The sequence below is a fragment of the Salarias fasciatus genome (genome assembly GCF_902148845.1).
Source record: "Salarias fasciatus chromosome 7 unlocalized genomic scaffold, fSalaFa1.1 super_scaffold_4, whole genome shotgun sequence".
Lineage (NCBI taxonomy): Eukaryota > Metazoa > Chordata > Actinopteri > Blenniiformes > Blenniidae > Salarias > Salarias fasciatus.
In genome coordinates this window covers 11,496,396-11,509,591 of record NW_021941229.1, presented here as the reverse complement: position 1 = coordinate 11,509,591, position 13,196 = coordinate 11,496,396, and the positions used below count along the sequence as shown (strand labels likewise).

At 43.0% G+C, this 13,196-nt stretch overlaps 1 protein-coding gene across 1 annotated transcript in view; it reads left to right on the top strand.

Annotated features, from left to right (window-relative positions):
- ank1b (ankyrin 1, erythrocytic b) overlaps nt 1-13,196 on the top strand; it is a 73,749-nt gene that overhangs the window by 57,986 nt on the left and 2,567 nt on the right. Inside the window, exons 30-40 of the mRNA XM_030084511.1 lie at nt 370-574; nt 686-782; nt 910-1,138; nt 1,301-1,429; nt 2,721-2,840; nt 3,806-3,890; nt 4,987-5,061; nt 5,374-5,505; nt 6,030-6,188; nt 6,596-6,667; nt 12,247-12,913. Coding sequence (XP_029940371.1) covers nt 370-574; nt 686-782; nt 910-1,138; nt 1,301-1,429; nt 2,721-2,840; nt 3,806-3,890; nt 4,987-5,061; nt 5,374-5,505; nt 6,030-6,188; nt 6,596-6,667; nt 12,247-12,913 — 1,970 coding nt within the window. The remainder of the gene's footprint in view (nt 1-369; nt 575-685; nt 783-909; nt 1,139-1,300; nt 1,430-2,720; nt 2,841-3,805; nt 3,891-4,986; nt 5,062-5,373; nt 5,506-6,029; nt 6,189-6,595; nt 6,668-12,246; nt 12,914-13,196) is intronic.

Sequence of the window (13,196 nt, the reverse complement as noted above, 5' to 3'; positions counted from 1 at the left end):
TGCTTTGCCTTATGCTGGTCTGTTTATGTTTTCCTTTTATCCAGCCATCCGTCACTCCTCAGTTCCCTGATTTAAGTTGTGAGCCACACTGAACGAGCTGATGCACTGATCTGAGTGGGTTCAGGTGTGAAATATGAATTGGTTGAATGTGTGAGTATGGCTGTGGGTTTGATGTTTCACTCTTTTGCGCATGTGCTTTCCTATGTTGATGTAATAACAATGCCCTGTGGTTTGTTTTTAGACCTACTTACATTAGAGTGCGATTGCACTTCACATATTTTACCTTCTCGTCCTCTTTCTGCTCCATGTGCCTCCCCGTCTTTCTGGCCTCGTTTCAAAAAGCTTTTTTTCTGACCACTTTCACCTCAGGCGCAGCCGATTCCTGATGAGCTGCTGACTCGGCAGCTTGGCAATCAGGCGACCTTCAGCCCAGTGGTTACCATCGAGCCACGCCGACGCAAATTCCACCGCCCAATCGGATTGCGCATCCCTTTACCGCCGTCCTGGAGGGAGAGTCCCCGTGACGCTGGCGAGGGCGACACCACCAGCTTGCGCCTCCTCTGCAGCGTCATTGGTAGGAATGAACTTGAAGTTTTGGCGTGTATGTGAAGCATAAATTTCCTGGTTGGCGTCCGTTGCTTTGTTTACTCTTCGTCAATGACATGGTGCGATCGTTGCGTCTCAGGTGGAACGGCACCAGCTCAGTGGGAGGACATCACTGGGACCACCAAGCTCATGTACGCTAATAACTGTGCCAATTTTACCACCAATGTCTCCGCAAGGTGAGACCCGAGACACATCCGTCACCCCTAAGCTTCCCTGCTGTCTTCTTGCCCGCTTCTGAATATTAATCAAGTTCCAGACAGCTCATGTACGTCCTTCCCTCTTCTTTTATCCTCCCTTATTCAGATTCTGGTTGGCAGACTGTCCGCGTACAGCAGAAGCAGTCACCTTTGCCAATCTGCTGTACCGGGAGCTGATGGCCGTTCCGTACATGGCCAAATTCGTTATCTTCGCCAAGATGAATGAGGCGCGTGAGGGACGCTTGCGTTGTTACTGCATGACAGACGACAAGATGGACAAAACTCTGGAGCTGCATGAAAACTTCACTGAAGTGGCACGCAGTCGAGACATTGAGGTCAGTCCCCAGTGAAAAGAGACGTGGCGACCGAACGCAGTAAAAAGGGAAATGATATGTAATGATATGTAGAACAAATCCAAGTAGCAAATAAATTCAGATTTTTTTTGGATGTAGAGAAAACAAGGCAATTTTTCCTGATATTTGTTGACATTTCCGCAGCTAATGGAGGGCATGCCGCTGCACCTGGAGTGCTCCGGGAACCTGGTGCCCATCCGGAAGGCCACTCAGCAGCCCCGCAGCTTCAGCTTCCAGGCCTTCAGAGACAACAGACTGCCCGTCTCCGTTAAGGTCCGCTTCCATTCGGCCACTACATTCGCCTGCTTCTCTTTCACTCGCTACCTGTTCACTCGGTGTTGTGGGGTCCTTTTGGTTTTGTTCAGTTGTTGTGTTCGGTGTGTCGAGGGTCTTCTCACCAGTTGGTTGGTTTTCCGTCCTGAGCGCCTGCGTGTCGCCCCAACAACATCTTCATATGGTGGTTTTTGTGCGTCTGTTTGCTTGCACTGTTGCATCGGGCAGGCAGAGTCACGTTCTCTCTCAGCGCTCCCTCAGCACCACAACAACACTAACAATCTGCAGACAGAGGCAGAAACACTTTATGTATTCCGTGTGAAGGACATTTGTCTGTTGTTAAGTCCATTGTTTCTTGTTGCTGTCAAATTGTTATATTCTCAAGCAATTTATTATCGTCTTAACATTTGCTCATTTTCTTTGTTTCTTTTACCTTTTCATTTAGATAAAGCATGTATTGTCAAACACATTTCAATACAAATGTTTTCATATCGGTTGTCAATGCCTCACAGTGAAATTAGTCCTTTTCTTTTCCGCCTCTTCACGATCTCTCTTGCATTTTTCTCTCGTGCACATTACTTGTGTGTGTTTTCATACTGTGCATATATGTGTACGAGCCTTTCCATGTCTGTCCTGTGACCATGTTAACTGTATGTACCCTTCATACGTTCGTCTAGTTCTTTTCTCAAGTACCGTCAGTGTCTTTTCCATTCACGTGTGTCTGCCCTTGACATACAGTGCCGTTTCCTAGTGTTCGGCTAAATGAATCCTCGTGTACCACGCTAAAACAAACAAACTCGCCTACCCACTTGTTCGACTCACTTGGGTAATTGTTTGCATGGGTCCCTCACTTTCTTTGCCTGCCTTCCTATCTTGCGGCCTTGCCTGTCTGTACGTGTCTGTCTCACTGTCTCTCTTTCTCTCTCTCACGGTCACTCTGTAACTGTCTGGTCTGACAGACGTCCAGGTAAAATGTGCAGGTAAATCTCTCCCTCTCGCCTGCCTGTGGACTGCTTCCATCCCTGTTTCCCCCCTGCTTCTCGTCCCATGTTACTGCGCCACATGCCCGAGACTTAGTGGAGGGATCTAATATCTTGCTTCGATCTGTTTTCCTTCCTCCTCCTGCTCCATCTCTCTTCCATTTTTTTCTTCTCATCTCTCCTCACTGCCTTCACTTTCCTATCATTTTCTTTCCTATCTGGTTTCTCTCTCTTCTCCTTCATTGGCGCACTCTTTTTTCGCCTTTTCCTTTTCTCTCTTTCCTTTTATTTCCGGCTTCTCTCTGTCCCAGGTCAGAGATAGTAACAAAGACGCCACCGGGTTTTTGTCCTTTCTGCGGAAGTGCACCAAATACGAAGACACACAGCACGTACTGTGTAACCTGAACATAGCCATGCCACCTTGTGTCAAGGTAAGAAACTGCATCACTCTCACGAGCAGTTTGTGAGTCATTTTCTCTCAAATTCCATCTCCTGCAAATGAGAAGCGAGTTTTTCGAATCCAGAAAACTACATCTTGAAAATTCTGATATAGTGGGATGTTTATTTCAGGGTGCAGTGTTACCAGGCAGATGATGATTTTCATATTTTGAAAATTATTTTTTGTTGCCTTAAGTGCCCATAAGTCTGTAAAAAAAAAAAAAAAAAAGCAGAATGACTGTTCGGCTGCTGTGAAAATGTTGTTATATTCGTCATGACCACAGTCATGACAGGTGGATGTGATTTTCCCAATTGCTGAGTTGTAGGGTTTGATAAAAACACAAATATCGAGTCTTTGTTGTTTCAGATAACATCTGCGTTCTCTGTTAATAAATTAAATACATCACAGACACATAAAATACCGACTTTGTTCAGTCAGCCAACATTGGCTTCTTTAAGACTGATTTATGCATGAAGATAGGGAAGTTATTGTCACAGTTCACATTATAATGCCTTAAACTTTTGTATTTTATGAGGACTACAGTCTTAAATTTCAATCTCAGACTTTTAAGTTTCCCCCCAATATCAGACTTAACTCATTAACTCAGCACCACTTTGGGCAACAAATCAACTTCTTTTTATTTTTTTTACTTTGGACCCTTTTAAAAAGTTTTAATATTTAGTTTCCAAGGATTTATGACACTTTTGGACTGCCAGGCTGCTTTAAAGGTATGAAGACTTCACATTTCTAAGGTTTCACTTGAATATTTCTTACAACATGTCAGTATCAAATCAAGAATGTCACAGATCAGCCTGTTGGTGTTTTCCAGGTTATTAAAATGTCTTTCATTTATTCAGACATCTTGAATTATGTATGTTGTTAATGTTAATTGAACCAGACTGTGTTGGTTAAAATGTTAACTTGAGATGAGGTAATATTTTTAAATCTTTTTCCCAGGTTGTTGGCAGTGAGGAGCGCAGGCGAACTTTAACCCCCCTGGCCCTGAGAGAGCGCTACAGCGCATTGAACGAGCCCGGTCTGGGTAAGTCCTTCACTGCCTGACCCCCAGCCCTCTCCTCTTATATACACCGTGGAGACGGGCACTGAATGTTGCACTTGCCCTTTTAACCCACAACCCTGCTTCCTATTTACCCTGCCCTCTCTATTTACCCTGACCTGTCTCTATCTGTGCACGCATGGCACAAAGACCGAGCCTTGGATGCAATGCACTGCTCTACAGTATGCCCCGGAGTTAATGGCAGTGCAGTGAGAGAACATCATGTTGAATGTGCGACCACAGGTCAAGCAACAGATCCCAATACGACCCAAATGGCTCCATGGCACACGGCGAATTAGCTTTTTTTTTTAAATTCATTTATTCATTTTTGTCCTAAGTGTCTTGGTAGCTATGAGGAACAAGGAATGACTTCTGTGATTGGTTTTGCATGGCGCTGGTGTCTCCACTGCGATTTCCGACAGCATGGCAGCAGATGCTGTTAGCATTAGCACCGTAGCTTAGCACTGAGAATGGGCAGGACCTCGCAGTGGAGCTAGACAGACGAGCCCTTATACTGGCTTGTGGTAAAGAAACACAGTCAAACAGAACATTGTGGTTGGGTTGGGGGTGAAAGGGAAAGGCCTTTTCTGTCTATCACATAGCCAGCGCTGCTACATTGCACCTCAGTCCGTCTGTAATGGTTACCGAATGCTCCTGTGGTTAGTGGGACTAGCACCTGAATGAACCCTAAACTCTAACCTCCCCTGTCCATACGGTGTCTTAACTCTGAGGTTATTATATATGCTATGTTTCGGGTGTTGCTTATTTCCTTCAACAGAACTGTGATTAATAAAGGTAAGTATTGCTATTAACAATTTTAATAGCAACACAAGTCAGTGTCAACTTTTTAGTTCACAGCCAACAATTGAATCAAACAAGTAAACAGCAACTGATGAATTACCCTTTATATAACATACCTGATAATAATATTATGATTTAAAGTTAAACTATAGAAGAAATGCTGTCATTATCAGTGAGCTGAGGAAACATCCACACAGTATTTCACCAAAGTGACACTGACTATGCATGTCATGTTGTGAGTTTATAAACTAGGTGGGGTTTTTTTCTTCCTCTTCTTTAGCAACAGTGAATGCAATGGAGAGGACTGAGATCAAGATCAACATCATATCTGAACAGCTGGGTTTGAGCTGGGCAGGTCAGTCACTTCACATACAGGATTTACCAACACATCAAGAGTTCTTAGAGTAGTCATGTGTGACAATACACTGCAGACAGCATATATTTTAATTCAAAAAGTTATATTGTGGTTTACACTTGTAATGCAACTGTAATGCAGCTATTGAGGCAACCTGGAACAGATGCTGGCGGAGGTTTATACTGTATGCCAACACTAGACGAAGCTGTCTTTGAGATCGGGAACATTTTGGGGAGTTTAAGTATCGCTAACCATGTTTTTTTATTTGATTTTTATAAATCTTTTTATTGTTGTTGTTTATGCTCTGATCAGAGTTGGCACGTGAGCTTCAGTTTGGTGTGGACGACATCAATAGGATCCGAGTGGAGAATCCAAACTCCCTGCTGGACCAGAGCTCAGCCCTGCTCAACTTGTGGGCCAGCAGAGAAGGCAAAAGGGCCAAGAGTGAGTTCAACACTGCATGACTCAAAAATGAGAAAAGGAACATTTTAGTTGATACTTTTAAGTAATTGTTCTCAAACCGGTAGCCTTTGACCTTTCATAGTTATATAATGGGACCATTATTTAGCTTCAGGTTCTTTGTCATGTTGTTTCTACCAATTGGTTTTGAGATTGAACTCCTGCTAGACTGCAGTGTTAAGTGATTGTAATTTGATGCCAGCGCCATAGCACTGGTGGAAACTGCTGTATCTGGAACAGATGATCATGGAGAGATATGATCATCTGTCGTGCGGATTTGATTTGATATTCAGTGTCCGTTTCTCCACTTTGTATAATCGTAGGAAACTCACTCAGGACAGAATCATCATGATTTTACATTTTTCAGATTGGTAATAGCTGAATTACCATGAATATGTGGCAGAAGTCCAATTAAATTCAATAATAACAATAACAATGATGTGAAATCACCATGTTTGGATGCATGTTTGAATCTGAATGTTACAACATGTCGTGTGTGGTCCTCTCAGTGGAGAGCCTGTACACTGCTCTGAAGAACATCGATCGCACAGACATTGTGACCTCTCTGGAGGGTCAGGCCCCACAGCCGGGACCCGGCTTAATGGAGGAGGGCGCCTGCCGACTCAGTGACCGCGACTCCACGTTGCTGTCCCCGAGTGTCATTAATGGTAAGAGACCCAAACACATCTGACATGGAGTCCCAATTCAAGGCATGTTGAACTATGAACCCCTCTCTGATCAGACAACAAAAACCTTCACTCAGCAAGTACATTTTGAATTTAGTAGGACAGTTTTTCTTAAGTAAGTCACTAAAAACTCGACCTTAAAGGAATGGAGATGGAGTTTTTGTGAGGAATCACCGACAGACTGTGACTGGAACCAGTTAAGCAATTTAGAAGCAGCTTTCAGTTCAGCTACTCTAGTCTCCAGCTGCTCTACTGAAAATCTGAGACCAAATTCATCCACACACGAGGGTGAGCTGTTGTTCTCATTGAATTCCTCAGCCCTGAAAGCCTCCCTGTTTCCTCTGAGTGTGGGTAACAGTAACTGTACCTTGTCTCTGTTGCCCCACAAGAGATCACGGACACAAGGCTATCGCGCCTAGTGCACAAGCCGCGAGTTATTAGACCCCCGTTTTTCAGAAGGGGTAAGTTGAAGGGAACTCGGGCTGCATGGTGGTTTGCTGCTCATGATGATGATGATGATGATAATGATGATCAGAGGATGTTTCTGAGGTCTGAGGAATGGTGCCATTCTTCCACCATGAACCCAGCCGTTTTGCAGCATGCATCAACGCCGCCTCTGTGCATTCCTCACTGGGGCACAAGTCATTTTTCTTTCTTTCTCTTGCTTTCAGTCACACTTTTCACTTCTTCATACTTGAGCCCTGAACATGATGGTTCTTATTCTTCCATCTGAATATGAGAAATGAGGATTACTCATTTTTGCAGCCACTGTCAGGCTTTTCAAGCGTCAACAAGACATCTGAAGGCCAAACAGGCCTCATCTGTACTACTTTTTAATGACATATGAGTAATGTTTAATTTTCATCATGGGTGTTGGGGTAGTTATAGTTGAGATTTTGAGTGTGTTTTTTGTTGTGGGGACCTAAATAGGTTTACACTCTCACATTATGTGGCCAAAAGTCCCCATGAGGAAAATAAATTTCAATTTCCAGTGATAAAGGTTTTAAGGTAAGGTTTAGCGTTAGGTAAGTAGTAGTTATGGTTGAATTTAGAGAGAGTGAATGAAAGTCAATTTTCTGTCTCATGAAGACATGAAATCTCGTGTGTGTGTGCGTGTGTGTGTCTGGGATGGATACACCAGTGGTGCTGGTACACAGATGATAGTGTGCTCCGGGCCTTCATACCTTGTCAATCCTTTTTTCTTTCGCTCTGTCTGTTTCTTCCTCTTCTTCTTCCTGAGATCAAGACAAAATTTCCCCAACAGACTTTTCCTCGATGGACCGCAGACATCATTGCGGCCGTAATGTTGTGGCAGTCCTGAAATTTTGTCTTTTCCTCGGGTCTTTCACCAGCTTTCTGTTTTCTCTAAACCTGTGACATGTCATATCTGCTGCCCAGTCGCCCTCCTGCCCCCCCTTCTCCCCCTCCTCCTCGCTCCTCTTCTTCCTCCTCACAGCTCTTCCTGTCCGACCTCTGACCTCATATGACCTCATGTTGACCTCTGGGCCTCCTCTACTCTTGTCATCTTATTTTCCCGCTCCTCCCTCGCTCAGTCGAGTGGGGACCCTCTCCTCCTCCTCCTTACAATCCAGCTCTGTGTGTGTACTACAGTTTGTGCATGAGCATGCGGCATGCTTTGCTGTTTTTGTGTGTGTGTGTGTGTGTGTGTTGTGTGTGTGTTGCAGACCTGGGATTTGCTTAATAGGTGTTTCTTTAAAAAAATAAAATAAAATAAACAGTCAAATAAATGAGCTTGCAAGAAATCTGTCTGTGAATATTGTGTCTTGTTGACATAACTTGCAAGACTCATTGCAGTAATTTAGCAATGTAAAACTTGGTGATACATTTTTGTCACCCAGGTCTGCTTTAGATCTTTTTAATCTGTACAGAGTCACTGCTGTGTGAGTGAGGAGATTGGTGAAAGAAATGAAGTTTGCTGTTTGCTGTGTTTGATTCTATGTGCATGGCATGCTTTCAATGTACAAACTTTTCTTCACAGTGTAAAATGTTTTCTCTGTTCAGTGGGTGTATTGTTTTTATTGCTATATTAACAACTGTTTTTTTTTTTATTTTCATGTAAACAAATCAATGGTGTTTTTATTTTTATGCTACGCTGTAACACATGATCAGCTGTGTAGCACATAATGTTCAATGCACCATGTTGCAACATCTGTCATTCATGGGCAAACTGATATACTATACATGCATTAGGTGGCAGTGTTGAGTCATTTACATGCACACTATAGAACCAGTCATTATCTGATCACTCAAGTGATTTTGTAAAGAAAAATAATGTAATCCACTTCATTTTCATAATAGCAGTTATCCCATCATGAGAAATCCAGTTAGCATGTTTTGATTTCTCCTCAATACTCCACTTCTGCATGTATACCTGATAGTATAATTTATTCAACCTATGGCAATGTGTAAAAACAACGGAGCCACAGACGAGACATCTGAACTAAAAAATAAAACTTTGGCCACACAGTAAAATTTCATGACCACAAATAAATATTTAGTGGCCACAAAATAGTTTTTCTTGGTCACAAAATAGTAATTCAAGACCTCAAAATACTGATTTGAGACCACAAAGTGATATTTAATGGTCTTGAAATAGTATTTTGTGGCTACAAATAAAAATTTCATGGTCTCAAAATTATAATTTGAGGCCAAAATGTTAATAACTTGTGGCTTCAAAATAGTATTTTATGGCCACATTTAGTGATCATATTTATTTATTTGTCTTAAAAATATCAGTCTGTACTTATTCAGTTTTAGAAATCACGTTTTGCCCAAGTCTGACTGCCTCAATGTCAACATTGCCTGAACATTATCTGCCAGCAGGGGTATATGTGAGGTGTGTGTGTGTGTGTGTGTGTGTGTGTGTGTGTGTGTGTGTGTGTGTGTGTGTGTGTGTGTTTGTGTACTGGTGTGAGTGTGTGTGTGAAATTTCCTGTACATTTAATCCTCACCTGTGAGCGAAAACTGTGTGTCTTCATCTGTTTTAATCAAAATGAGTGCAGTAGTGTGTGTTCATATGTGTGTGTGTGTGTGTGTGTGTGTGTGTGTGTGTGTGTGAGAGAGAGAGAGAGAGAGAGAGAGAGAGAGAGAGAGAGAGAGAGAGAGAGAGAGAGAGTAATGTGCAGTGTATTGTCTCGTTTATCTTGTGCCATGTAACCTGTGCGGAGTGTTTTGTGCTTCACCTCCATGTTGTGGCTTTGACACTGTGAAAGTGTGTGTGTGTCCGTTTGTGTGTGTGTGTGTGTGTGTGTGTGTGTGTGTGTGTGTGTGTGTCTAAACAGCAGGAGTGAAGGGAAGGGCTGACCCACATTCATCAAACCCATCCTAACTCTCATTCTGATTCTGAGTCATTTCCCCCTGTCCACCTCATTCTGACGCCACCTCTGACCACCCTGGCCCTCTACCATCCCAGAAACACACACTCACACACACACGCAGGCATACACACACCAATACCATGGCTCATAAAGTGCATAAACTCTGAGAGATGGTTATTACTCCGGTAAAGAGATATTTCACCCATTTCCTTATTCACCAACCAAAAATGTTGACACTTGACACTACTGCACGCAGTGTTTTAGGGAGCCTGTAAAAATGGAAATTACCATCACGATTCATCCAGATATTTAGGATATATCAAAATTAAACACTTTTTATTTACATATCAAGCAAATTTTACCACAACTTGTCTCACTCCATCTTTTGTGCTGATAGACAAGTCTAATATCCTGTATAATATTTAAGTATTAATTTATTATATATTAAGTTACATGTGTAATGAAAATCAACCTTTAAAAGTTTCTTCCAAAAAAATTGATGCTTCAGGTTTTTTTCATCTCCCATGATGCTCATTTTCTTGTCTTTTTTTGTTTTACAGAAAAATTATTGTAAGTTTGTGACTCCTCTTAACACTTATCATATCATGGTTTTTATCTGGAGCTCATCAGGAAACACACAATAAAACCTTTTATTAGGACAATTCCGAAGATGTCTATCGATATATTATCTCTCCTGATCTATGAGAGCTGGCAGCCCTACTTGAAATTTTCAATAAATTTATTTGATGTTTTGTACATGCTGCCAGTAGCTTTAATCACCGTGAAAGGGAGAGGAAATTAATTTAGCACTCGGGATGCAAATCACACCTCGAACATGAGAGGCTTTTTTTTTCATGATGAGGATTGTTATAAATATAGAGCCAAGCTCAGCTCGGTGCTTCCAATTTGAAATATCGACAATGGGTGAAATACTCTTTTTACTGGTCTCTTTCGCTTTATTTCATTCAAAATCCATTCAGCAGGAATCCATCAAAGGCATTTTACTCACAGTGCTGCTTATTTAAACGCCCCCCTCAACCACCCCAATCCAAAAGTGTCACTTGTACCAAAGCGTGAGAGTTCTATTGTCCCCCAGCATCAAAGATTGACTCATGAAAGCAGGTTTTTATGTCTATCGATAAACTGAATTAAATGAACAAGAATAAAATAGAAGAACATATTATCACAATGTTTACTTTAAATATATTTATTCTGTTTAATATAATTAATGATTATTTTGGGGGATGTTTGTAATGATATAGGTGCATGTGAGGCATAAAAAAAAACAAAAATAAATTTTTTATTACAAACTTTCGACCGGACAAACGGTTCAATTCTTATTACTGTACAGAATTTCTCTCTCTCGCTCTCTCTCGCTCTCTTTTTTTTTTTTTTTTTTTACATTTTTATAAAACAAAAGTGATAAACTGTAGGTCTGAATGGATAATTGTGTGTTGTATGTTTGTTTGTTTGTCCTTGTTTATTCTGCCACAGTTAATGAAGTCTTTCTCAAATGAAGTAGAACAAAAATATTCAGTCGGAGCTTTTGGTAATATGTTAACAGTATTTTACAGTATTTGTTATACCTCAGGTACTCAGGTAAATAAATAAGGTAATAAATGAAATATTTATGTAATTTAAAACAACACTGGAGTTTCGTGATCAATTTTATGTCTCAAAATAAGTCAGTTTTCAGTGTTAATGTGAAATAAAATATCAAATTATGTTTTTGAATGTATCAGTTTTGTCCAATATGTGTGTGTGTGTGTGTGTGAGTGTGTGTACAGTGACTTTTATTTGGATGCCTGGGGTTCAAGACACACAAATGCATGATCCTGAAGTCCGGCGGCAGCACGTGTTTTTGACCGGAGCGACAGTAACCTGCAGAGCCTGCAGGCTGCTGCTGCCTCCCACTCAGAGACCAGAGGGTTGGAACGATAAGAGGAGTCTGCAATTCTGTTACAGCTGCAGCCATAGGACTGAAAACACAGCCTCCATCCTGATTGGACAATGGAAATATTCATCTAAAAATGAGCCAAATACATATCCTTATGTGTGATGATTATTCATGTTTTCAGGTGTCTTGTATGTTTTGATATCAGAAGCTAATTGAAGAGAATAAAAGTGAAAATGAATATCGTGCCAACCCCACAATCAATATTTAACTCTACCCTCACCCTTCTTTTTTTTTTTTTCCTTATCAAGGAGCAGTGTTTGTTCTGCAAATTCACTTTCTTATCGTGGAAGCAGACTAGAACGCTGCATCGCTCACCTCACACACAGCAGATAACACACAAATACCTGTTTCTCCCCCACCTTACACACACTGCTATGTCCCAATAACAGTGACCCGAAAGGCCTTTCCTTCACTCTCAAGTTTACATAAAGGACGAGAGATTTTCAAATCAGCAGTCCAAAATTAAACGAAGCAGTAAAAGCTGTTTCTAACTAAGAGAGTCATCAGTATGTTTCCTTTATCTCACCTAATGAAGTAAAACCTGTGACATCCTGATCGTAAATTAGCGGTGAGAGGTTGCTAAAGGATGTTTGAACCTTCCTCCTGGTATATTGGGACAGGGCTGAGCCACACTGTTTCCCTCCGCGGACGGAGAAACAGTCGACCCGTCACCCCCCCTTCCTCCCCGTGGCTGTGCCTGCTTGGTGTTAGTCTCTCTCTTGTCTCGCCCCTGTCGTCCTCCCAGGTTACGGGCTGGTGCAGGAGGAGCTCCTATCCCCGGCCTCCATGCAGTACAGCCTGCCTTCGCCGCTGGGCGTGGAGCCGTACTGGCAGGAAGTCTCCAGCCTGGAGTGCGCGCCCATCGCCACCACCGAGGAGGACACGCTGATGGAGATGTCGGACGTCCAGGTGTGGCCGGCGGGGGTCAGCCCCTCGCTGGTCACGGTGGAGGACTCGTCGCTGGAGGGCAGCAGCCGGGCGGACGACTCGGAGGGCGCCACGCTGTCCCTACCCTACAGCCTGGGACGTCCGAGCAGCGGCGCCAGCGGGGCGAGCGGCTCCATCATGGAGCTGGAGGAAGAGGAGGAGGAGGAGGAGGAGGAAGGGGAGGTTGAGGAGGAGGAGGCGCCACAGGAGCCGGCGAGTTTGCTGGCGGAGAGGGACAGGGTGAGGGCCAGCGGCGCCGTTCCCAAGGTCAATCTGAATGGCCAGCTGGGAGGTCAGAGGTCGGACTCGAGGAGAGGGGATGCCGCAGCGGGAGGAGGAGGAGGAGGAGGAGCGAGAGGAGGAGGCGGAGGTGTCGGGCTGGGCTCAGTGGAAGGGGTTTCTGTTGTTGCAGGCCAACAGGTGTTCGCCCAGCGGATCGAGGTGACGGGCCTGAGTCGATCTTCAGAGCACAACGGAGACAACCGGTACGTTAGAGAAGACATCACAAAGAAAGGTGGACTTCAGACGTTTGATAGAAGTAACTCTCATTCAGTCAAAACTTTAGTTGTATTTGTCCATAGAATGTTGTCCAAGAGGGACTCTGAGTTTGTTTGTTTTTATGACAGCATGTGTACACGCTCTGCTTTTACTTCTATAGTGGTGTCCTTTATGGCCTTTAACCTAGAGAGACGCTCTTAATTCAGTGTTTGATGGATGATACGAGCTGAAAACACGGCACGATGCTTTTTAGATGTCATCTGTGTCATT